Source organism: Carassius gibelio, chromosome B3 (genome assembly GCF_023724105.1).
Source record: "Carassius gibelio isolate Cgi1373 ecotype wild population from Czech Republic chromosome B3, carGib1.2-hapl.c, whole genome shotgun sequence".
In the NCBI taxonomy this organism is placed as follows: Eukaryota; Metazoa; Chordata; class Actinopteri; order Cypriniformes; family Cyprinidae; genus Carassius; species Carassius gibelio.
In genome coordinates this window covers 50,866,026-50,892,969 of record NC_068398.1, presented here as the reverse complement: position 1 = coordinate 50,892,969, position 26,944 = coordinate 50,866,026, and the positions used below count along the sequence as shown (strand labels likewise).

Sequence of the window (26,944 nt, the reverse complement as noted above, 5' to 3'; positions counted from 1 at the left end):
CTGGGAGTCACTTATTTCCGCATTTCTTCAGGGTGTGTAATGAAATCAACAGATCTTTTCACCTGTGGTTCGTCTTTGAATAGCGTGGGCTATGCTCAAGTATCCGAACAGACACGAAAAAACCGCAATCAACGAGAAATACACTCGAGCTGTCATCCTCCCAGCCTGTGATCTCTGCCTGTGAGCAAACCGCACAAAACTAAGACAAATACGTGTTGCTGCAATATCAACCTCTGTAAAATCGAATTTTAAAGATTCAAGAACAGGTCAATTCCAACCCCAATCAAACTCACCTGCCTGTAGCTTTCCAGTGATCTGAAATGCCTTGATTAGCTAGTTCAGGTGTGTTTGATTGGGGTTGGACCAGCTGAATGCTGCGTTCTAGCCATGTCATAAATTAAGCTAGCCTAATTACGAGAGGATGGTGCATTTCTATGGCGACACTATCAACTGCAAAATGAATATGCAGTGGTCAGGTGCTACAGCGATCATGTTGTGGTACCAGTAGGTGTGTTTGAAAATTACCCAGAACAAAACTTACAACAGTAATGTACAAGAGTGTGCAAACCATTTATTCAGTAATCAACAACTGTATATTCGTAAAAGTTACAAGTCTTGTTTGCTTTATTATTAACATTGTTCTCCAAACTGGTGCAGTAGTCCTCAAGTCTCCTGAAGAAAATGGATGAAATTTGGCTTGGACCCTGACCTTGTAGGTGTAATTTTCCCCAAATAATAAAAAAAGATGTACAAGAAAAGTTATTACATTCATTTGAACACATACGTATCAAAACGATTTAACTTGAATGTAATATGTATTCCTTTTCCCTCTACGAAAATTAACCATGGTTTTACTACAAATAAAACCAAAAAACCATGGTTACTATAGTTAAACCATGGTAACCACAAAATAACCACGGTTTTGCTATATTAACCATAGTTTAACCATGGTATTTGTAGTAAATCTGTGGTTATACAAATGGTGGTCAACACGCCAAAAAACCATGGGTTACTACAGTTTTACTATAATAAAACCATGGTTATTTTTCGTAAGGGTCATTACATTTTGCACATCCACCCCGAAAAATATATAAACGTAAACAAAATTACAAAATACATGGATAATATAGATAATATAGAATTTACATTAATGCATTAACTAACAAGAATTAACAGTGAACAATACATTGATTACACAATTGGTTAATCTTTGTTAATGTCAATAAAACTAGGGTGGTTCATTGTTCATGTTAGTTCACAGTACATGAACGTTTACAAAAACAACTTGAGATTTTAATAATGCATAAGTAAACGCTCAAATTAACATGAACCAAGATAAATCAATGCTGTGGAAATATTGTTCATTATTATTTATTTATACATGTAATTAACTAATGTCAACTAATGAACCTCATTGAAGAATGACCGCAGATGAGGCATTAAGTGTGTGGCACTACGACCAACTTAACATTTTACAAGATTAATGTAGCAATGGGTTTGCTCGGTTTTAATCATGTAACGGTTAATAGATTTGAGCAAAGAAATAAAGTGCCATATTGATTGCAAATACAAAAACAAGACGAGTAAAGAAAATGTGGTACTTATTAAATACATTTTTATTTAGATGTACTCTATGAACAGAGAAAACCCGCTGTTAACAGGTTAATATAACATTTCTCAGTCTAGGACTAGTAAAATAATGGCAATATACTATGATGAACACAGCTCTCCTCAGAGTGGCAGCATCATCTTCTTGTATGACAGGTGTTAAGGCACAATACTGCCACCTGGGAGCTAAACCAGGTAGTGGTGCTGGAGTATTTACATGTGGCGAATACTGGTATATCGTCACGCACACCAAATTAACACGATATCGATAATCATTACTTTGAATATCATGTTTGTCTCCCAAACCGGTATGTCGCAACAACCCTACCATGAAACATTTTAAATCTAGCCTCTTTTACTTAGTTTATTTTCACAAACACACCAAGCTTTACTTCAATTCTAAATCCACAATAAGCTTTTGACCTGTAACACAGGTTATGCTATTCCTAGGTTTATTAGTACAACGGTTTAAGAATCAACGTCTTTTAGAAACATGCTGTCTTGAACATATTGCCTCAGCAGAATCACAAGAGCTTATGGAAGTGTCACTTGCGCCCTACAAACTGTTTTCAGCCATAATGAAATGTGTCTAGAGCGTCAAATCAGCATAATACAATGATTTTAGACCGGAGTAATGGCTGCAGACTATTCAGCTTTGGCAAGAATAAATTTAATACACACACCAAAAAAAAAAAAATCATGATTTTCTCATGCAATTATTATCCAGTACTCAGGGAGAGGAACTTACAGCACTGATGCCAGAGAGCATTTATGTGAGAAAACGGCCAAGTGATACCAAACACCAACTCTTCAAACCAAGCAATTATTTATTTTTTATTTTAGGAGGTTGTAGTAGTGGTAGAGACAGAAAATCTTTCTAAACTGAGCAAACAGGGAAAACATCCCATTTGGATAAAAGCACTAGAAAAGATCTCCAGAAAGTATTATGCAAAATTCCCAGGAACATCTCCCTGACCTCAACATTGACCTTGGCCACATCGCCGACAATTCCCTTGACCGCTTCCCGGTCCTGCACAGCTTCCCTGACCCTGTCCAGCGCCCTGACCAGCTCCGCTTCCCTGTCCAGCACCCTGTCCATAGCCGCTTCCTTGACCAGCTCCGCTTCCCTGTCCAGCACCCTGTCCATAGCCGCTTCCTTGACCAGCTCCGCTTCCCTGTCCATAGCCGCTGCCCTGTCCATAGCCGCTTCCCTGTCCAGCTCCGCTTCCCTGTCCATAGCCGCTGCCCTGTCCATAGCCGCTGCCCTGTCCATAGCCGCTGCCCTGTCCAGCACCCTGTCCAGCTCCGCTTCCCTGTCCAGCTCCACTTCCCTGTCCAGCACCCTGTCCATAGCCGCTTCCCTGTCCAGCTCCACTTCCCTGTCCATAGCCGCTGCCCTGTCCATAGCCGCTGCCCTGTCCATAGCCGCTGCCCTGTCCAGCACCCTGTCCATAGCCGCTTCCCTGTCCAGCACCCTGTCCATAGCCGCTTCCCTGTCCAGCTCCGCTGCCCTGTCCATAGCCGCTTCCCTGTCCAGCTCCGCTGCCCTGTCCATAGCCGCTGCCCTGTCCATAGCCGCTGCCCTGTCCATAGCCGCTGCCCTGTCCAGCTCCACTTCCCTGTCCAGCACCCTGTCCATAGCCGCTTCCCTGTCCAGCTCCACTTCCCTGTCCATAGCCGCTGCCCTGTCCAGCACCCTGTCCATAGCCGCTTCCCTGTCCAGCTCCACTTCCCTGTCCATAGCCACTGCCCTGTCCGGCGCCCTGACCAGCTCCGCTTCCCTGACCCTGTCCGGCTCCCTGACCAGCTCCGCTTCCCTGTCCTGTGCCACTTCCCTGACCAGCTCCGCTTCCCTGTCCTGCGCCACTTCCCTGACCAGCTCCGCTTCCCTGTCCTACGCCACTTCCCTGACCAGCTCCGCTTCCCTGTCCTGTGCCACTTCCCTGACCAGCTCCGTTTCCCTGGCCCTGTCCGGCTCCCTGACCGGCTCCGCTTCCCTGACCCTGTCCTGAGCCCTGACCGGCTCCGCTTCCCTGTCCTGCGCCACTTCCTTGACCCTGTCCTGCACCCTGACCGGCTCCGCTTCCCTGTCCTGCGCCACTTCCCTGACCAGATCCGCTTCCCTGTCCTGCGCCACTTCCCTGACCAGCTCCGCTTCCCTGGCCCTGTCCGGCTCCCTGACCAGCTCCGCTTCCCTGACCGGCTCCGCTTCCCTGACCCTGTCCTGAGCCCTGACCGGCTCCGCTTCCCTGTCCTGCGCCACTTCCCTGACCCTGTCCTGCGCCCTGACCGGCTCCGCTTCCCTGTCCTGCGCCACTTCCCTGTCCGGCTCCCTGACCAGCTCCGCTTCCCTGTCCTGCGCCACTTCCTTGACCCTGTCCTGCACCATGACCGGCTCCGCTTCCCTGTCCTGCGCCACTTCCCTGTCCGGCTCCCTGACCAGCTCCGCTTCCCTGGCCCTGTCCGGCTCCCTGACCAGCTCCGCTTCCCTGCCCGGCTCCGCTTCCCTGACCAGCTCCGCTTCCCTGACCCTGTCCGCTTCCCTGTCCAGCTCCACTACCCTGTCCATAGCCGCTGCCCTGACCTGCGCCCTGTCCATAGCCGCTGCCCTGTCCGGCGCCCTGACCAGCTCCGCTTCCCTGACCCTGTCCGGCTCCCTGACCAGCTCCGCTTCCCTGGCCGGCTCCGCTTCCCTGACCTGCACCCTGTCCGGCGCCCTGACCAGCTCCGCTTCCCTGGCCCTGTCCGGCTCCCTGACCAGCTCCGCTTCCCTGGCCGGCTCCGCTTCCCTGTCCGGTGCCCTGTCCGGCGCCCTGACCAGCTCCGCTTCCCTGTCCGGCGCCCTGACCCGCTCCGCTTCCCTGACCCTGACCTGCTCCGCTTCCCTGACCCTGACCTGCTCCGCTTCCCTGACCGGCTCCCTGACCAGCCCCGCTTCCCTGTCCGGCGCCCTGACCAGCCCCGCTTCCCTGTCCTGCACCCTGACCAGCTCCGCTTCCCTGTCCTGCACCCTGACCAGCTCCGCTTCCCTGTCCTGCACCCTGACCAGCTCCGCTTCCCTGGCAACTTGCTTGACCTCTTCCCTGACCACGTGGTTCACTGCATGCAAAGCCACCGGTGGTTGGGCAACATTTCTGCGTGGCAGGACACTGGCCATCACGGAAACAGCTTTTAGCACACAGTGGAATCATCTCCGGTACGGGACACTGACCCGGCTTCACTGCGTGAACACAGATAGTCAGCTTTAGTTTGTGCATATAGACCAGGAATCCTCAAATCTGGACCTCGAGATCCACATTACTGCAGAGTTAAGGTCCAACCCTAATCAAACACACTTGGGCATGCTAATCGGTGCCAATCAATGTCTTTGGGATCATTAGAAAAATCACAGGCAGGCGACTTTGATAAGGTTTGGAGCTAACTTCTGCAGTGCATTGGACCTCCAGGGCAAGATTTGAGGAACCCTGATAGAGACAGTATGCCACTTCGTTATACAACAAAACATTCAAAGCATGAATAACAAGTTTTAGCTAAAGAAAGAATTCTATTCCAAGTCAGTGGTTCTCAATTTTATAGTCCTTGGGGCCCCCTCGCTTTGCACATTTTGCAGGTCTCCTTTATTTAACACACCTGATTGAGATCAACTTGTTGGTCCAGTTCATGGCTCTCTCTCCTGACAAGCTGATGTTCAGGAGTGTTAAATAAGGGGGACATACAAAGTGTGCAAAGCAGGGGGTCTCCAGTACTGGAATTGAGGACCACCGTTCAAAGTATTATTCGGCTTTATTTTGTAAAGCCATCCTGTCCTTAAAACCATCCTAAGGGATGAATTCAAACTGACTTTAGAGGAGAACAACAAAAGGCAAAGTCTCTTAGAACGTACATGGAATTCATTGGGTTACTACTGTGTGTGTTTTCAGCCTTAGCATCCATTATTAACTGAAACTCACTGAAAACAGGCAGCACGCAAACAGGCCCACAGTCAAATTGACAGCATTTGTGCCCTCCAGGGCAGTCTTCATCAGAGGAACATCCTCGATGGAACGGCACGACCGTCAGCCTCGCCGGACAGAAACCATCCACTAGAGAATTCAAGTGGATCATTAGGAGAGGCCAGGGAGTGCGGTTTCAGCAATTTCAAATCTGGGGTTTCGGAATGGGTCTCAAACCGAAATACAAATTTTATACATAGTTGTCTGCTTCAAATCAAAGGGGTTTGAAAACCTAATAATTCATAAACCGTGTTAATTACTTCCAAAGACTGGGAGTCACTTATTTCCGCATTTCTTCAGGGTGTGTAATGAAATCAACAGATCTTTTCACCTGTGGTTCGTCTTTGAATAGCGTGGGCTATGCTCAAGTATCCGAACAGACACGAAAAAACCGCAATCAACGAGAAATACACTCGAGCTGTCATCCTCCCAGCCTGTGATCTCTGCCTGTGAGCAAACCGCACAAAACTAAGACAAATACGTGTTGCTGCAATATCAACCTCTGTAAAATCGAATTTTAAAGATTCAAGAACAGGTCAATTCCAACCCCAATCAAACTCACCTGCCTGTAGCTTTCCAGTGATCTGAAATGCCTTGATTAGCTAGTTCAGGTGTGTTTGATTGGGGTTGGACCAGCTGAATGCTGCGTTCTAGCCATGTCATAAATTAAGCTAGCCTAATTACGAGAGGATGGTGCATTTCTATGGCGACACTATCAACTGCAAAATGAATATGCAGTGGTCAGGTGCTACAGCGATCATGTTGTGGTACCAGTAGGTGTGTTTGAAAATTACCCAGAACAAAACTTACAACAGTAATGTACAAGAGTGTGCAAACCATTTATTCAGTAATCAACAACTGTATATTCGTAAAAGTTACAAGTCTTGTTTGCTTTATTATTAACATTGTTCTCCAAACTGGTGCAGTAGTCCTCAAGTCTCCTGAAGAAAATGGATGAAATTTGGCTTGGACCCTGACCTTGTAGGTGTAATTTTCCCCAAATAATAAAAAAAGATGTACAAGAAAAGTTATTACATTCATTTGAACACATACGTATCAAAACGATTTAACTTGAATGTAATATGTATTCCTTTTCCCTCTACGAAAATTAACCATGGTTTTACTACAAATAAAACCAAAAAACCATGGTTACTATAGTTAAACCATGGTAACCACAAAATAACCACGGTTTTGCTATATTAACCATAGTTTAACCATGGTATTTGTAGTAAATCTGTGGTTATACAAATGGTGGTCAACACGCCAAAAAACCATGGGTTACTACAGTTTTACTATAATAAAACCATGGTTATTTTTCGTAAGGGTCATTACATTTTGCACATCCACCCCGAAAAATATATAAACGTAAACAAAATTACAAAATACATGGATAATATAGATAATATAGAATTTACATTAATGCATTAACTAACAAGAATTAACAGTGAACAATACATTGATTACACAATTGGTTAATCTTTGTTAATGTCAATAAAACTAGGGTGGTTCATTGTTCATGTTAGTTCACAGTACATGAACGTTTACAAAAACAACTTGAGATTTTAATAATGCATAAGTAAACGCTCAAATTAACATGAACCAAGATAAATCAATGCTGTGGAAATATTGTTCATTATTATTTATTTATACATGTAATTAACTAATGTCAACTAATGAACCTCATTGAAGAATGACCGCAGATGAGGCATTAAGTGTGTGGCACTACGACCAACTTAACATTTTACAAGATTAATGTAGCAATGGGTTTGCTCGGTTTTAATCATGTAACGGTTAATAGATTTGAGCAAAGAAATAAAGTGCCATATTGATTGCAAATACAAAAACAAGACGAGTAAAGAAAATGTGGTACTTATTAAATACATTTTTATTTAGATGTACTCTATGAACAGAGAAAACCCGCTGTTAACAGGTTAATATAACATTTCTCAGTCTAGGACTAGTAAAATAATGGCAATATACTATGATGAACACAGCTCTCCTCAGAGTGGCAGCATCATCTTCTTGTATGACAGGTGTTAAGGCACAATACTGCCACCTGGGAGCTAAACCAGGTAGTGGTGCTGGAGTATTTACATGTGGCGAATACTGGTATATCGTCACGCACACCAAATTAACACGATATCGATAATCATTACTTTGAATATCATGTTTGTCTCCCAAACCGGTATGTCGCAACAACCCTACCATGAAACATTTTAAATCTAGCCTCTTTTACTTAGTTTATTTTCACAAACACACCAAGCTTTACTTCAATTCTAAATCCACAATAAGCTTTTGACCTGTAACACAGGTTATGCTATTCCTAGGTTTATTAGTACAACGGTTTAAGAATCAACGTCTTTTAGAAACATGCTGTCTTGAACATATTGCCTCAGCAGAATCACAAGAGCTTATGGAAGTGTCACTTGCGCCCTACAAACGGTTTTCAGCCATAATGAAATGTGTCTAGAGCGTCAAATCAGCATAATACAATGATTTTAGACCGGAGTAATGGCTGCAGACTATTCAGCTTTGGCAAGAATAAATTTAATACACACACCAAAAAAAAAAAAATCATGATTTTCTCATGCAATTATTATCCAGTACTCAGGGAGAGGAACTTACAGCACTGATGCCAGAGAGCATTTATGTGAGAAAACGGCCAAGTGATACCAAACACCAACTCTTCAAACCAAGCAATTATTTATTTTTTATTTTAGGAGGTTGTAGTAGTGGTAGAGACAGAAAATCTTTCTAAACTGAGCAAACAGGGAAAACATCCCATTTGGATAAAAGCACTAGAAAAGATCTCCAGAAAGTATTATGCAAAATTCCCAGGAACATCTCCCTGACCTCAACATTGACCTTGGCCACATCGCCGACAATTCCCTTGACCGCTTCCCGGTCCTGCACAGCTTCCCTGACCCTGTCCAGCGCCCTGACCAGCTCCGCTTCCCTGTCCAGCACCCTGTCCATAGCCGCTTCCTTGACCAGCTCCGCTTCCCTGTCCAGCACCCTGTCCATAGCCGCTTCCTTGACCAGCTCCGCTTCCCTGTCCATAGCCGCTGCCCTGTCCATAGCCGCTTCCCTGTCCAGCTCCGCTTCCCTGTCCATAGCCGCTGCCCTGTCCATAGCCGCTGCCCTGTCCATAGCCGCTGCCCTGTCCAGCACCCTGTCCAGCTCCGCTTCCCTGTCCAGCTCCACTTCCCTGTCCAGCACCCTGTCCATAGCCGCTTCCCTGTCCAGCTCCACTTCCCTGTCCATAGCCGCTGCCCTGTCCATAGCCGCTGCCCTGTCCATAGCCGCTGCCCTGTCCAGCACCCTGTCCATAGCCGCTTCCCTGTCCAGCACCCTGTCCATAGCCGCTTCCCTGTCCAGCTCCGCTGCCCTGTCCATAGCCGCTTCCCTGTCCAGCTCCGCTGCCCTGTCCATAGCCGCTGCCCTGTCCATAGCCGCTGCCCTGTCCATAGCCGCTGCCCTGTCCAGCTCCACTTCCCTGTCCAGCACCCTGTCCATAGCCGCTTCCCTGTCCAGCTCCACTTCCCTGTCCATAGCCGCTGCCCTGTCCAGCACCCTGTCCATAGCCGCTTCCCTGTCCAGCTCCACTTCCCTGTCCATAGCCACTGCCCTGTCCGGCGCCCTGACCAGCTCCGCTTCCCTGACCCTGTCCGGCTCCCTGACCAGCTCCGCTTCCCTGTCCTGTGCCACTTCCCTGACCAGCTCCGCTTCCCTGTCCTGCGCCACTTCCCTGACCAGCTCCGCTTCCCTGTCCTGCGCCACTTCCCTGACCAGCTCCGCTTCCCTGTCCTACGCCACTTCCCTGACCAGCTCCGCTTCCCTGTCCTGTGACACTTCCCTGACCAGCTCCGTTTCCCTGGCCCTGTCCGGCTCCCTGACCGGCTCCGCTTCCCTGACCCTGTCCTGAGCCCTGACCGGCTCCGCTTCCCTGTCCTGCGCCACTTCCTTGACCCTGTCCTGCACCCTGACCGGCTCCGCTTCCCTGTCCTGCGCCACTTCCCTGACCAGATCCGCTTCCCTGTCCTGCGCCACTTCCCTGACCAGCTCCGCTTCCCTGGCCCTGTCCGGCTCCCTGACCAGCTCCGCTTCCCTGACCGGCTCCGCTTCCCTGACCCTGTCCTGAGCCCTGACCGGCTCCGCTTCCCTGTCCTGCGCCACTTCCCTGACCCTGTCCTGCGCCCTGACCGGCTCCGCTTCCCTGTCCTGCGCCACTTCCCTGTCCGGCTCCCTGACCAGCTCCGCTTCCCTGTCCTGCGCCACTTCCTTGACCCTGTCCTGCACCATGACCGGCTCCGCTTCCCTGTCCTGCGCCACTTCCCTGTCCGGCTCCCTGACCAGCTCCGCTTCCCTGACCAGCTCCGCTTCCCTGGCCCTGTCCGGCTCCCTGACCAGCTCCGCTTCCCTGCCCGGCTCCGCTTCCCTGACCAGCTCCACTACCCTGTCCATAGCCGCTGCCCTGACCTGCGCCCTGTCCATAGCCGCTGCCCTGTCCGGCGCCCTGACCAGCTCCGCTTCCCTGACCCTGTCCGGCTCCCTGACCAGCTCCGCTTCCCTGGCCGGCTCCGCTTCCCTGACCTGCACCCTGTCCGGCGCCCTGACCAGCTCTGCTTCCCTGGCCCTGTCCGGCTCCCTGACCAGCTCCGCTTCCCTGGCCGGCTCCGCTTCCCTGTCCGGTGCCCTGTCCGGCGCCCTGACCAGCTCCGCTTCCCTGTCCGGCGCCCTGACCCGCTCCGCTTCCCTGACCCTGACCTGCTCCGCTTCCCTGACCCTGACCTGCTCCGCTTCCCTGACCGGCTCCCTGACCAGCCCCGCTTCCCTGTCCGGCGCCCTGACCAGCCCCGCTTCCCTGTCCTGCACCCTGACCAGCTCCGCTTCCCTGTCCTGCACCCTGACCAGCTCCGCTTCCCTGTCCTGCACCCTGACCAGCTCCGCTTCCCTGGCAACTTGCTTGACCTCTTCCCTGACCACGTGGTTCACTGCATGCAAAGCCACCGGTGGTTGGGCAACATTTCTGCGTGGCAGGACACTGGCCATCACGGAAACAGCTTTTAGCACACAGTGGAATCATCTCCGGTACGGGACACTGACCCGGCTTCACTGCGTGAACACAGATAGTCAGCTTTAGTTTGTGCATATAGACCAGGAATCCTCAAATCTGGACCTCGAGATCCACATTACTGCAGAGTTAAGGTCCAACCCTAATCAAACACACTTGGGCATGCTAATCGGTGCCAATCAATGTCTTTGGGATCATTAGAAAAATCACAGGCAGGCGACTTTGATAAGGTTTGGAGCTAACTTCTGCAGTGCATTGGACCTCCAGGGCAAGATTTGAGGAACCCTGATAGAGACAGTATGCCACTTCGTTATACAACAAAACATTCAAAGCATGAATAACAAGTTTTAGCTAAAGAAAGAATTCTATTCCAAGTCAGTGGTTCTCAATTTTATAGTCCTTGGGGCCCCCTCGCTTTGCACATTTTGCAGGTCTCCTTTATTTAACACACCTGATTGAGATCAACTTGTTGGTCCAGTTCATGGCTCTCTCTCCTGACAAGCTGATGTTCAGGAGTGTTAAATAAGGGGGACATACAAAGTGTGCAAAGCAGGGGGTCTCCAGTACTGGAATTGAGGACCACCGTTCAAAGTATTATTCGGCTTTATTTTGTAAAGCCATCCTGTCCTTAAAACCATCCTAAGGGATGAATTCAAACTGACTTTAGAGGAGAACAACAAAAGGCAAAGTCTCTTAGAACGTACATGGAATTCATTGGGTTACTACTGTGTGTGTTTTCAGCCTTAGCATCCATTATTAACTGAAACTCACTGAAAACAGGCAGCACGCAAACAGGCCCACAGTCAAATTGACAGCATTTGTGCCCTCCAGGGCAGTCTTCATCAGAGGAACATCCTCGATGGAACGGCACGACCGTCAGCCTCGCCGGACAGAAACCATCCACTAGAGAATTCAAGTGGATCATTAGGAGAGGCCAGGGAGTGCGGTTTCAGCAATTTCAAATCTGGGGTTTCGGAATGGGTCTCAAACCGAAATACAAATTTTATACATAGTTGTCTGCTTCAAATCAAAGGGGTTTGAAAACCTAATAATTCATAAACCGTGTTAATTACTTCCAAAGACTGGGAGTCACTTATTTCCGCATTTCTTCAGGGTGTGTAATGAAATCAACAGATCTTTTCACCTGTGGTTCGTCTTTGAATAGCGTGGGCTATGCTCAAGTATCCGAACAGACACGAAAAAACCGCAATCAACGAGAAATACACTCGAGCTGTCATCCTCCCAGCCTGTGATCTCTGCCTGTGAGCAAACCGCACAAAACTAAGACAAATACGTGTTGCTGCAATATCAACCTCTGTAAAATCGAATTTTAAAGATTCAAGAACAGGTCAATTCCAACCCCAATCAAACTCACCTGCCTGTAGCTTTCCAGTGATCTGAAATGCCTTGATTAGCTAGTTCAGGTGTGTTTGATTGGGGTTGGACCAGCTGAATGCTGCGTTCTAGCCATGTCATAAATTAAGCTAGCCTAATTACGAGAGGATGGTGCATTTCTATGGCGACACTATCAACTGCAAAATGAATATGCAGTGGTCAGGTGCTACAGCGATCATGTTGTGGTACCAGTAGGTGTGTTTGAAAATTACCCAGAACAAAACTTACAACAGTAATGTACAAGAGTGTGCAAACCATTTATTCAGTAATCAACAACTGTATATTCGTAAAAGTTACAAGTCTTGTTTGCTTTATTATTAACATTGTTCTCCAAACTGGTGCAGTAGTCCTCAAGTCTCCTGAAGAAAATGGATGAAATTTGGCTTGGACCCTGACCTTGTAGGTGTAATTTTCCCCAAATAATAAAAAAAGATGTACAAGAAAAGTTATTACATTCATTTGAACACATACGTATCAAAACGATTTAACTTGAATGTAATATGTATTCCTTTTCCCTCTACGAAAATTAACCATGGTTTTACTACAAATAAAACCAAAAAACCATGGTTACTATAGTTAAACCATGGTAACCACAAAATAACCACGGTTTTGCTATATTAACCATAGTTTAACCATGGTATTTGTAGTAAATCTGTGGTTATACAAATGGTGGTCAACACGCCAAAAAACCATGGGTTACTACAGTTTTACTATAATAAAACCATGGTTATTTTTCGTAAGGGTCATTACATTTTGCACATCCACCCCGAAAAATATATAAACGTAAACAAAATTACAAAATACATGGATAATATAGATAATATAGAATTTACATTAATGCATTAACTAACAAGAATTAACAGTGAACAATACATTGATTACACAATTGGTTAATCTTTGTTAATGTCAATAAAACTAGGGTGGTTCATTGTTCATGTTAGTTCACAGTACATGAACGTTTACAAAAACAACTTGAGATTTTAATAATGCATAAGTAAACGCTCAAATTAACATGAACCAAGATAAATCAATGCTGTGGAAATATTGTTCATTATTATTTATTTATACATGTAATTAACTAATGTCAACTAATGAACCTCATTGAAGAATGACCGCAGATGAGGCATTAAGTGTGTGGCACTACGACCAACTTAACATTTTACAAGATTAATGTAGCAATGGGTTTGCTCGGTTTTAATCATGTAACGGTTAATAGATTTGAGCAAAGAAATAAAGTGCCATATTGATTGCAAATACAAAAACAAGACGAGTAAAGAAAATGTGGTACTTATTAAATACATTTTTATTTAGATGTACTCTATGAACAGAGAAAACCCGCTGTTAACAGGTTAATATAACATTTCTCAGTCTAGGACTAGTAAAATAATGGCAATATACTATGATGAACACAGCTCTCCTCAGAGTGGCAGCATCATCTTCTTGTATGACAGGTGTTAAGGCACAATACTGCCACCTGGGAGCTAAACCAGGTAGTGGTGCTGGAGTATTTACATGTGGCGAATACTGGTATATCGTCACGCACACCAAATTAACACGATATCGATAATCATTACTTTGAATATCATGTTTGTCTCCCAAACCGGTATGTCGCAACAACCCTACCATGAAACATTTTAAATCTAGCCTCTTTTACTTAGTTTATTTTCACAAACACACCAAGCTTTACTTCAATTCTAAATCCACAATAAGCTTTTGACCTGTAACACAGGTTATGCTATTCCTAGGTTTATTAGAACAACGGTTTAAGAATCAACGTCTTTTAGAAACATGCTGTCTTGAACATATTGCCTCAGCAGAATCACAAGAGCTTATGGAAGTGTCACTTGCGCCCTACAAACTGTTTTCAGCCATAATGAAATGTGTCTAGAGCATCAAATCAGCATAATACAATGATTTTAGACCGGAGTAATGGCTGCAGACTATTCAGCTTTGGCAAGAATAAATTTAATACACACACCAAAAAAAAAAAAAAAAAAAAAAAATCATGATTTTCTCATGCAATTATTATCCAGTACTCAGGGAGAGGAACTTACAGCACTGATGCCAGAGAGCATTTATGTGAGAAAACGGCTAGGTGATACCAAACACCAACTCTTCAAACCAAGCAATTATTTATTTTTTATTTTAGGAGGTTGTAGTAGTGGTAGAGACAGAAAATCTTTCTAAACTGAGCAAACAGGGAAAACATGCCATTTGGATAAAAGCACTAGAAAAGATCTCCAGAAAGTATTATGCAAAATTCCCAGGAACATCTCCCTGACCTCAACATTGACCTTGGCCACATCGCCGACAATTCCCTTGACCGCTTCCCTGTCCTGCACAGCTTCCCTGACCCTGTCCAGCGCCCTGACCAGCTCCGCTTCCCTGTCCAGCACCCTGTCCATAGCCGCTTCCTTGACCAGCTCCGCTTCCCTGTCCAGCACCCTGTCCATAGCCGCTTCCTTGACCAGCTCCGCTTCCCTGTCCATAGCCGCTGCCCTGTCCATAGCCGCTTCCCTGTCCAGCTCCGCTTCCCTGTCCATAGCCGCTGCCCTGTCCATAGCCGCTGCCCTGTCCAGCACCCTGTCCAGCTCCGCTTCCCTGTCCAGCTCCACTTCCCTGTCCAGCTCCACTTCCCTGTCCATAGCCGCTGCCCTGTCCATAGCCGCTGCCCTGTCCAGCACCCTGTCCATAGCCGCTTCCCTGTCCAGCACCCTGTCCATAGCCGCTTCCCTGTCCAGCTCCGCTGCCCTGTCCATAGCCGCTGCCCTGTCCATAGCCGCTGCCCTGTCCATAGCCGCTGCCCTGTCCAGCTCCGCTGCCCTGTCCAGCTCCGCTGCCCTGTCCAGCTCCACTTCCCTGTCCAGCACCCTGTCCATAGCCGCTTCCCTGTCCAGCTCCACTTCCCTGTCCATAGCCGCTGCCCTGTCCAGCACCCTGTCCATAGCCGCTTCCCTGTCCAGCTCCACTTCCCTGTCCATAGCCACTGCCCTGTCCGGCGCCCTGACCAGCTCCGCTTCCCTGACCCTGTCCGGCTCCCTGACCAGCTCCGCTTCCCTGTCCTGTGCCACTTCCCTGACCAGCTCCGCTTCCCTGTCCTGCGCCACTTCCCTGACCAGCTCCGCTTCCCTGTCCTACGCCACTTCCCTGACCAGCTCCGCTTCCCTGTCCTGTGCCACTTCCCTGACCAGCTCCGTTTCCCTGGCCCTGTCCGGCTCCCTGACCGGCTCCGCTTCCCTGACCCTGTCCTGAGCCCTGACCGGCTCCGCTTCCCTGTCCTGCGCCACTTCCTTGACCCTGTCCTGCACCCTGACCGGCTCCGCTTCCCTGTCCTGCGCCACTTCCCTGACCAGATCCGCTTCCCTGTCCTGCGCCACTTCCCTGACCAGCTCCGCTTCCCTGGCCCTGTCCGGCTCCCTGACCAGCTCCGCTTCCCTGACCGGCTCCGCTTCCCTGACCCTGTCCTGAGCCCTGACCGGCTCCGCTTCCCTGTCCTGCGCCACTTCCCTGACCCTGTCCTGCACCATGACCGGCTCCGCTTCCCTGTCCTGCGCCACTTCCCTGTCCGGCTCCCTGACCAGCTCCGCTTCCCTGGCCCTGTCCGGCTCCCTGACCAGCTCCGCTTCCCTGCCCGGCTCCGCTTCCCTGACCAGCTCCGCTTCCCTGACCCTGTCCGCTTCCCTGTCCAGCTCCACTACCCTGTCCATAGCCGCTGCCCTGACCTGCGCCCTGTCCATAGCCGCTGCCCTGTCCGGCGCCCTGACCAGCTCCGCTTCCCTGGCCCTGTCCGGCTCCCTGACCAGCTCCGCTTCCCTGGCCGGCTCCGCTTCCCTGTCCGGTGCCCTGTCCGGCGCCCTGACCAGCTCCGCTTCCCTGTCCGGCGCCCTGACCCGCTCCGCTTCCCTGACCCTGACCTGCTCCGCTTCCCTGACCCTGACCTGCTCCGCTTCCCTGACCGGCTCCCTGACCAGCCCCGCTTCCCTGTCCGGCGCCCTGACCAGCCCCGCTTCCCTGTCCTGCACCCTGACCAGCTCCGCTTCCCTGTCCTGCACCCTGACCAGCTCCGCTTCCCTGTCCTGCACCCTGACCAGCTCCGCTTCCCTGGCAACTTGCTTGACCTCTTCCCTGACCACGTGGTTCACTGCATGCAAAGCCACCGGTGGTTGGGCAACATTTCTGCGTGGCAGGACACTGGCCATCACGGAAACAGCTTTTAGCACACAGTGGAATCATCTCCGGTACGGGACACTGACCCGGCTTCACTGCGTGAACACAGATAGTCAGCTTTAGTTTGTGCATATAGACCAGGAATCCTCAAATCTGGACCTCGAGATCCACATTACTGCAGAGTTAAGGTCCAACCCTAATCAAACACACTTGGGCATGCTAATCGGTGCCAATCAATGTCTTTGGGATCATTAGAAAAATCACAGGCAGGCGACTTTGATAAGGTTTGGAGCTAACTTCTGCAGTGCATTGGACCTCCAGGGCAAGATTTGAGGAACCCTGATAGAGACAGTATGCCACTTCGTTATACAACAAAACATTCAAAGCATGAATAACAAGTTTTAGCTAAAGAAAGAATTCTATTCCAAGTCAGTGGTTCTCAATTTTATAGTCCTTGGGGCCCCCTCGCTTTGCACATTTTGCAGGTCTCCTTTATTTAACACACCTGATTGAGATCAACTTGTTGGTCCAGTTCATGGCTCTCTCTCCTGACAAGCTGATGTTCAGGAGTGTTAAATAAGGGGGACATACAAAGTGTGCAAAGCAGGGGGTCTCCAGTACTGGAATTGAGGACCACCGTTCAAAGTATTATTCGGCTTTATTTTGTAAAGCCATCCTGTCCTTAAAACCATCCTAAGGGATGAATTCAAACTGACTTTAGAGGAGAACAACAAAAGGCAAAGTCTCTTAGAACGTACATGGAATTCATTGGGTTACTACTGTGTGTGTTTTCAGCCTTAGCATCCATTATTAACTGAAACTCACTGAAAACAGGCAGCACGCAAACAGGCCCACAGTCAAATTGACAGCATTTGTGCCCTCCAGGGCAGTCTTCATCAGAGGAACATCCTCGATGGAACGGCACGACCGTCAGCCTCGCCGGACAGAAACCATCCACTAGAGAATTCAAGTGGATCATTAGGAGAGGCCAGGGAGTGCGGTTTCAGCAATTTCAAATCTGGGGTTTCGGAATGGGTCTCAAACCGAAATACAAATTTTATACATAGTTGTCTGCTTCAAATCAAAGGGGTTTGAAAACCTAATAATTCATAAACCGTGTTAATTACTTCCAAAGACTGGGAGTCACTTATTTCCGCATTTCTTCAGGGTGTGTAATGAAATCAACAGATCTTTTCACCTGTGGTTCGTCTTTGAATAGCGTGGGCTATGCTCAAGTATCCGAACAGACACGAAAAAACCGCAATCAACGAGAAATACACTCGAGCTGTCATCCTCCCAGCCTGTGATCTCTGCCTGTGAGCAAACCGCACAAAACTAAGACAAATACGTGTTGCTGCAATATCAACCTCTGTAAAATCGAATTTTAAAGATTCAAGAACAGGTCAATTCCAACCCCAATCAAACTCACCTGCCTGTAGCTTTCCAGTGATCTGAAATGCCTTGATTAGCTAGTTCAGGTGTGTTTGATTGGGGTTGGACCAGCTGAATGCTGCGTTCTAGCCATGTCATAAATTAAGCTAGCCTAATTACGAGAGGATGGTGCATTTCTATGGCGACACTATCAACTGCAAAATGAATATGCAGTGGTCAGGTGCTACAGCGATCATGTTGTGGTACCAGTAGGTGTGTTTGAAAATTACCCAGAACAAAACTTACAACAGTAATGTACAAGAGTGTGCAAACCATTTATTCAGTAATCAACAACTGTATATTCGTAAAAGTTACAAGTCTTGTTTGCTTTATTATTAACATTGTTCTCCAAACTGGTGCAGTAGTCCTCAAGTCTCCTGAAGAAAATGGATGAAATTTGGCTTGGACCCTGACCTTGTAGGTGTAATTTTCCCCAAATAATAAAAAAAGATGTACAAGAAAAGTTATTACATTCATTTGAACACATACGTATCAAAACGATTTAACTTGAATGTAATATGTATTCCTTTTCCCTCTACGAAAATTAACCATGGTTTTACTACAAATAAAACCAAAAAACCATGGTTACTATAGTTAAACCATGGTAACCACAAAATAACCACGGTTTTGCTATATTAACCATAGTTTAACCATGGTATTTGTAGTAAATCTGTGGTTATACAAATGGTGGTCAACACGCCAAAAAACCATGGGTTACTACAGTTTTACTATAATAAAACCATGGTTATTTTTCGTAAGGGTCATTACATTTTGCACATCCACCCCGAAAAATATATAAACGTAAACAAAATTACAAAATACATGGATAATATAGATAATATAGAATTTACATTAATGCATTAACTAACAAGAATTAACAGTGAACAATACATTGATTACACAATTGGTTAATCTTTGTTAATGTCAATAAAACTAGGGTGGTTCATTGTTCATGTTAGTTCACAGTACATGAACGTTTACAAAAACAACTTGAGATTTTAATAATGCATAAGTAAACGCTCAAATTAACATGAACCAAGATAAATCAATGCTGTGGAAATATTGTTCATTATTATTTATTTATACATGTAATTAACTAATGTCAACTAATGAACCTCATTGAAGAATGACCGCAGATGAGGCATTAAGTGTGTGGCACTACGACCAACTTAACATTTTACAAGATTAATGTAGCAATGGGTTTGCTCGGTTTTAATCATGTAACGGTTAATAGATTTGAGCAAAGAAATAAAGTGCCATATTGATTGCAAATACAAAAACAAGACGAGTAAAGAAAATGTGGTACTTATTAAATACATTTTTATTTAGATGTACTCTATGAACAGAGAAAACCCGCTGTTAACAGGTTAATATAACATTTCTCAGTCTAGGACTAGTAAAATAATGGCAATATACTATGATGAACACAGCTCTCCTCAGAGTGGCAGCATCATCTTCTTGTATGACAGGTGTTAAGGCACAATACTGCCACCTGGGAGCTAAACCAGGTAGTGGTGCTGGAGTATTTACATGTGGCGAATACTGGTATATCGTCACGCACACCAAATTAACACGATATCGATAATCATTACTTTGAATATCATGTTTGTCTCCCAAACCGGTATGTCGCAACAACCCTACCATGAAACATTTTAAATCTAGCCTCTTTTACTTAGTTTATTTTCACAAACACACCAAGCTTTACTTCAATTCTAAATCCACAATAAGCTTTTGACCTGTAACACAGGTTATGCTATTCCTAGGTTTATTAGTACAACGGTTTAAGAATCAACGTCTTTTAGAAACATGCTGTCTTGAACATATTGCCTCAGCAGAATCACAAGAGCTTATGGAAGTGTCACTTGCGCCCTACAAACTGTTTTCAGCCATAATGAAATGTGTCTAGAGCATCAAATCAGCATAATACAATGATTTTAGACCGGAGTAATGGCTGCAGACTATTCAGCTTTGGCAAGAATAAATTTAATACACACACCAAAAAAAAAAAAATCATGATTTTCTCATGCAATTATTATCCAGTACTCAGGGAGAGGAACTTACAGCACTGATGCCAGAGAGCATTTATGTGAGAAAACGGCCAAGTGATACCAAACACCAACTCTTCAAACCAAGCAATTATTTATTTTTTATTTTAGGAGGTTGTAGTAGTGGTAGAGACAGAAAATCTTTCTAAACTGAGCAAACAGGGAAAACATGCCATTTGGATAAAAGCACTAGAAAAGATCTCCAGAAAGTATTATGCAAAATTCCCAGGAACATCTCCCTTACCTCAACATTGACCTTGGCCACATCGCCGACAATTCCCTTGACCGCTTCCCTGTCCTGCACAGCTTCCCTGACCCTGTCCAGCGCCCTGACCAGCTCCGCTTCCCTGTCCAGCACCCTGTCCATAGCCGCTTCCTTGACCAGCTCCGCTTCCCTGTCCAGCACCCTGTCCATAGCCGCTTCCTTGACCAGCTCCGCTTCCCTGTCCATAGCCGCTGCCCTGTCCAGCGCCCTGTCCATAGCCGCTTCCCTGTCCAGCTCCGCTTCCCTGTCCATAGCCGCTGCCCTGTCCATAGCCGCTGCCCTGTCCAGCGCCGCTGCCCTGTCCATAGCCGCTGCCCTGTCCAGCACCCTGTCCATAGCCGCTTCCCTGTCCAGCTCCGCTTCCCTGTCCATAGCCGCTGCCCTGTCCATAGCCGCTGCCCTGTCCAGCACCCTGTCCAGCTCCGCTTCCCTGTCCAGCTCCACTTCCCTGTCCAGCACCCTGTCCATAGCCGCTTCCCTGTCCAGCTCCACTTCCCTGTCCATAGCCGCTGCCCTGTCCAGCACCCTGTCCATAGCCGCTTCCCTGTCCAGCTCCACTTCCCTGTCCATAGCCGCTGCCCTGTCCGGCGCCCTGACCAGCTCCGCTTCCCTGACCCTGTCCGGCTCCCTGACCAGCTCCGCTTCCCTGTCCTGTGCCACTTCCCTGACCAGCTCCGCTTCCCTGTCCTGCGCCACTTCCCTGACCAGCTCCGCTTCCCTGTCCTACGCCACTTCCCTGACCAGCTCCGCTTCCCTGTCCTGCGCCACTTCCCTGACCAGCTCCGTTTCCCTGGCCCTGTCCGGCTCCCTGACCAGCTCCGCTTCCCTGACCGGCTCCGCTTCCCTGACCCTGTCCTGAGCCCTGACCGACTCCGATTCCCTGTCCTGCGCCACTTCCCTGTCCGGCTCCCTGACCAGCTCCGCTTCCCTGTCCTGCGCCACTTCCTTGACCCTGTCCTGCACCCTGACCGGCTCCGCTTCCCTGTCCTGCGCCACTTCCCTGTCCGGCTCCCTGACCAGCTCCGCTTCCCTGACCCTGTCCGGCTCCCTGACCAGCTCCGCTTCCCTGGCCCTGTCCGGCTCCCTGACCAGCTCCGCTTCCCTGGCCGGCTCCGCTTCCCTGACCTGCACCCAGACCGGCTCCGCTTCACTTTCCGGCGCCCTGTCCGGCGCCCTGACCAGCTCCGCTTCCCTGTCCGGCGCCCTGACCAGCTCCGCTTCCCTGTCCGGCGCCCTGACCCGCTCCACTTCCCTGACCCGCTCCGCTACCCTGACCTGCTCCGCTTCCCTGACCCTGACCTGCTCCGCTTCCCTGTCCATAGCCGCTTCCCTGTCGATAGCCGCTTCCCTGTCCAGCTCCGCTTCCCTGTCCATAGCCGCTTCCCTGTCCAGCTCCGCTTCCCTGTCCATAGCCGCTGCCCTGACCAGCTCTGTTGCCCTGTCCATAGCCGCTGCCCTGACCAGCTCTGCTGCCCTGTCCATAGCCCTGTCCATAGCCGCTGCCCTGTCCAGCTCCGCTTCCCTGTCCATAGCCGCTGCCCTGTCCAGCACCATGTCCAGCTCCGCTTCCCTGTCCAGCTCCGCTTCCCTGTCCATAGCCGCTGCCCTGTCCATAGCCGCTGCCCTGTCCAGCACCCTGTCCAGCTCCGCTTCCCTGTCCAGCTCCACTTCCCTGTCCATAGCCGCTGCCCTGTCCAGCACCCTGTCCATAGCCGCTTCCCTGTCCAGCTCCACTTCCCTGTCCATAGCCGCTGCCCTGTCCGGCGCCCTGACCAGCTCCGCTTCCCTGACCCTGTCCGGCTCCCTGACCAGCTCCGCTTCCCTGTCCTGCGCCACTTCCCTGACCAGCTCCGCTTCCCTGTCCTGCGCCACTTCCCTGACCAGCTCCGTTTCCCTGGCCCTGTCCGGCTCCCTGACCAGCTCCGCTTCCCTGACCGGCTCCGCTTCCCTGACCCTGTCCTGAGCCCTGACCGGCTCCACTTCCCTGTCCTGCGCCACTTCCTTGACCCTGTCCTGCACCCTGACCGGCTCCGCTTCCCTGTCCTGCGCCACTTCCCTGACCAGCTCCGCTTCCCTGTCCTGCGCCACTTCCCTGACCAGCTCCGCTTCCCTGGCCCTGTCCGGCTCCCTGACCAGCTCCGCTTCCCTGACCAGCTCCGCTTCCCTGACCCTGTCCTGAGCCCTGACCGGCTCCGCTCCCCTGTCCTGCGCCCTGACCAGCTCCGCTTCCCTGTCCGGCGCCCTGACCAGCTCCGCTTCCCTGTCCGGCACCCTGACCCGCTCCGCTTCCCTGACCCTGACCCGCTCCGCTTCCCTGACCCGCTCCGCTTCCCTGACCCTGACCTGCTCCGCTTCCCTGACCCTGACCTGCTCCGCTTCCCTGACCGGCTCCTTGACCAGCCCCGCTTCCCTGTCCGGCGCCCTGACCAGCCCCGCTTCCCTGTCTTGAACCTTGACCAGCTCCGCTTCCCTGTCCTGCACCCTGACCAGCTCCGCTTCCCTGGCAACTTGCTTGACCTCTTCCCTGACCACGTGGTTCACTGCATGCAAAGCCACCGGTGGTTGGGCAACATTTCTGCGTGGCAGGACACTGGCCATCACAGAAACAGCTTTTAGCACACAGTGGAATCATCTCCGGTACGGGACACTGACCCGGCTTCACTGCGTGAACATAGATAGTCAGCTTTAGTTTGTGCATATAGACCAGAAATCCTCAAATCTGGACCTCGAGATCCACATTACTGCAGAGTTAAGGTCCAACCCTAATCAAACACACTTGGGCATGCTAATCGGTGCCAATCAATGTCTTTGGGATCATTAGAAAAATCACAGGCAGGCGACTTTGATAAGGTTTGGAGCTAACTTCTGCAGTGCAGGGCAAGATTTGAGGAACCCTGATATAGACAGTATGCCACTTCGTTATACAACAAAACATTCAAAGCATGAATAACAAGTTTTAGCTACAGAAAGAATTCTATTCCAAGTCAGTGGTTCTCAATTTTATAGTCCTTGGGGCCCCCTCGCTTTGCACATTTTGCAGGTCTCCTTTATTTAACACACCTGATTGAGATCAACTTGTTGGTCCAGTTCATGGCTCTCTCTCCTGACAAGCTGATGTTCAGGAGTGTTAAATAAGGGGGACATACAAAGTGTGCAAAGCAGGGGGTCTCCAGTACTGGAATTGAGGACCACCGTTCAAAGTATTATTCGGCTTTATGTTGTAAAGCCATCCTGTCCTTAAAACCATCCTAAGGGATGAATTCAAACCGACTTTAGAGGAGAACAACAAAAGGCAAAGTCTCTTAGAACGTACATGGAATTCATTGGGTTACTACTGTGTGTGTTTTCAGCCTTAGCATCCATTATTAACTGAAACTCACTGAAAACAGGCAGCACGCAAACAGGCCCACAGTCAAACTGACAGCATTTGTGACTTCCAGGGCAGTCTTCATCAGAGGAACATCCTCGATGGTACGGCACGAAGAGAATTTAAGTGGATCATTAAGGTAGGCCAGGGAGTGCGGTTTCAGCATTTGTAAATCTGGGGTTTTGGAATGGGTCTCAAACCGAAATACAAATTTTATACATATTTGTCTGCTTCAAATCAAAGGGGTTTGAAAACCTAATAATTCATAAACCATGTTAATTACTTTCAAAGACTGGGAGTCACTTATTTCCGCATTTCTTCAGGGTGTGTAACGAAATCAACAGATCTTTTCACCTGTGGTTCGTCTTTGAATAGCGTGAACTATGCTCAAGTATCTGAACAGACATGAAAAAACAGCAATCAACGACAAATACACTAGAGCTGTCATTAGTTTTAGTCACATTCATACTCTTTTTAGTCTAGTTTTAGTCTATGAAAACCCATGACATTTAGTATAGTTTTATTCAATGAAAGTGGTATTTTAGTCTCTTTTTATTAATGACATTCTATTCAAACCAGGCAATATAATATAAGTACCTAGAAGTATAGACAAAACCAAAATTTTATTTTTGCCCAACCCATTTCAAACAAGGTTATCTTATTATATTATTGATGCCTTATAGACTTAATACATCCATTCCAGACACGAAAGACTCTCTGATTTGAATTTACATTTATTTTAGCAACAAAACATGTAAGAAGTACACACACATAAATTTAAATAAAATAATTACAAACAATAAATAAAATTTAAGAAAAAAAAAAAACTCCCAAAGACGAACCCTGATTGGCCGGCCATCGGTTCCTTTTTCTGTCAAGGCTGGCTTATACTCGATGTGCCCGCAATTTTGCTTGGCTGAGCTTGGAAAATGTGACGTCATCGTGTTGTTGCAGGAGGTTTTATTTGAGTGTGCACTAAATATTTGTGTGGCGGAGTGCACAGCATTTTTTTTTTCTTTTTTTGCGGAAGAAGTAGAGACGCTGCTGGGACTTCTTTGCCAGTGCTGCAGTGTTGTCGGTCCAGGAGAGGTCCTCTGAGCAGCACCAAGTTCCTGGGTGTGCACATCACACTCTCTCCACAGTTGCACCGTTGATGGTCAGAGGAACATGCTGAGTGTGCACTCTCCTGAAGTCAACAACAATATCCTTCCCTGCACATTCAGAGAGAGATTGTTGTCACTGCACCATCCAGCCAGGTGGCTTATCTCACTCCAGTTATTTTTTTTCGTCCTTGCTGCTAATGAGACCCACCACAGTCATCCGCAAACTTAATGAAGAGGTTGGAGTTGTGTGATGGTGTGCAGTCGTGGGTCAGCAGAGTGAAGAGGAGGGGGCTCAGCACACATCCTTGGGAGGCCCATTGTTCAGTGTGATGAAGTAGGATGTGTCCTGCCTGAGGTCTTCCAGTCAAAAAGTCCAACAGCCAATTGCACAGCGAATTATTGAACCCAAGCTGGACCAGTTTGTAAATGAGTTGTTGAGGTATGATTGTGTTGAATGCTGAACTGAAGTCTATAAACAGCATTCTGATGTACGAGTCCTTTTTGTCTATATGTGTGTGTGCTGAGTGGATTGCAGTGGTGATGGACATCATCGTTCGACCGGTTGGACCGATATGCAGACTGGAAGTGATCCATGTTTGTTTCCTTGTCACATCTCGCAGGTGTTTGGTTGTGAAATTTCAAGTCAAGTCACCTTTATTTATATAGTGCTTTTAAACAAAATACATTGGGTCAAAGCACCTGAACAACATTCATTAGGAAAACAGTGTGTCAATAATGCAAAATGACAGTTAAAGGCAGTTCATCATTGAATTCAGTGATGTCATCTCTGTTCAGTTTAAATAGTGTCTGTGCATTTATTTGCAGTCAAGTCAACGATATTCTGTAGATGAAGTGACCCCAACTAAGCAAGCCAGAGGCGACAGCGGCAAGAAACCGAAACTCCATCGGTGACAGAATGGAGAAAAAAACCTTGGGAGAAACCAGGCTCAGTTGGGGGGTCAGTTCTCCTCTGACCAGACGAAACCAGGAGTTCAATTCCAGGCTGCAGCAAAGTCAGATTGTGCAGAAGAATCATCTGTTTCCTGTGGTCTTGTCCTGGTGGTCCTCTGAGATGAGGTCTTTGCAGGGGATCTGTATCTGGGGCTCCAGTTGCCCTGGTCAATTCCAGGCTGCAGCAAAGTCAGATTGTGCAGAAGAATCATCTGTTTCCTGTGGTCTTGTCCTGGTGGTCCTCTGAGACGAGGTCTTTGCAGGGGATCTGTATCTGGGGCTCTAGTTGCCCTGGTCTCTGCTGTTTTTAAGGGCAGTAGAAGTCCTTTCTAGGTGCTGATCCACCATCTGGTCTGGATACGTACTGGATCCGGGTGACTGCAGTGACCCTCTGATCTGGAAACAGACTAGATCTGGTGGCTACAGTGAGCTTGGAATAAGAGAGAAACATACTAATAAAGCGTAGATGCCATTCTTCTAATGATGTAGCAAGTACATTGGGTGGTATGGGAAGTGTTCCCGGTTCCGGTTTACCTAATTTATGCAGCCTAAAAATCCTTTAACAGATTTGGATATTAAAAGCATATTAGTATGTTATGTGTAAGCCAGGTTAAAGACATGGGTCTTTAATATAGATTTAAACTGCAAGAGTGTGTCTACCTCCCTAACAATGTTAGGTAGGTTATTCCAGAGTTTAGGCGCCAAATAGGAAAAGGAGAATCTTAGTAGTTTACTTAGTCATAGTTTGCGTGCCAGACAGAGCTGTTGGCGATTCTTCCTATTGTACAGTCATGCAGTGTGAACACAGCAGTGACTGAATGCTGGCTAAGACAGTGTGAAAAGAACAGTGACCCTACTACTTTTAAAATCGTGGAGTCTGAACTCGGCTTTAGCTTCTCTGATGCCGCGGGATAGGTTGGCCTTGGCTGTTCTCAGGCCCACCTAATCTCCAGCTCTGAAGGCAGCGTTCTGAGCCTTAAATATTAAATATCTGAATGGCACAATCTGGAAAGCTGTTGCTTAGCCATGTTTCTTTGAACACAAAAACACAACAGTCTTACAGTCCTCTGAGTTGAGCGTATTAATCGGATGTAGTCCAGTTTATTGTCCAAAGAGCGTAAGTTAACCAGTATGATGGTGGGGATAGATGGCTTATTAGATTAGATTCAACTTTATTGTCATTATGCAGAGTACAAGTACAGAGCTAATGAAATGCAGTTAACATCTAACCAGAAGTGCAAGAATATAGTGTTTTATATACATAAAAGTGCAGAGTAAGTAAAGCTATGATATACAGAATGTACAGTGGAGTTGCTACATATAATATTGATCAGAGTATATACAGAATAGAAATATGAATGCAATGTAGGGATTGTATGTACATTATGAACAGAGCAATGAAGGATTATATATACATTATGAATAGTAGGAACGTGAGAACAGTGGTAATAAATACAGTTGAATGAGTGTGCAAAGTATTGTTGAACAATGTATTATATGCAAAATAACAGTAGTGCTATTTTTTTGTAATTTTGTATTTTTAATG

At 47.8% G+C, this 26,944-nt stretch overlaps 1 protein-coding gene across 50 annotated transcripts in view; it reads right to left on the bottom strand.

Moving 5' to 3' along the window:
• Window positions 1-17,663, bottom strand: part of LOC127951882 (fibroin heavy chain) — a 62,505-nt gene extending 44,842 nt beyond the window's left edge. For 26 of the 50 annotated variants that reach the window (XM_052549964.1, XM_052549965.1, XM_052549976.1 and 23 more), the window contains exons 1-5: window positions 17,435-17,663; window positions 17,062-17,193; window positions 15,096-16,331; window positions 9,264-9,869; window positions 3,395-3,964 (exon numbers count right to left, since the gene is read on the bottom strand). In XM_052549964.1, the coding sequence (XP_052405924.1) occupies window positions 3,395-3,964; window positions 9,264-9,869; window positions 15,096-16,331; window positions 17,062-17,193; window positions 17,435-17,528 (2,638 nt within the window). In that variant the 5' untranslated portion in view covers window positions 17,529-17,663. Of the gene's footprint in view, window positions 1-3,394; window positions 3,965-9,263; window positions 9,870-10,139; window positions 10,716-11,445; window positions 11,578-11,818; window positions 12,047-15,095; window positions 16,332-17,061; window positions 17,194-17,434 lie in introns of those variants that run through there. The other 24 variants (XM_052550013.1, XM_052550010.1, XM_052550004.1 and 21 more) reach the window with 16 other exon arrangements.
• Between the last annotated feature and the right edge of the window lie 9,281 nt (window positions 17,664-26,944).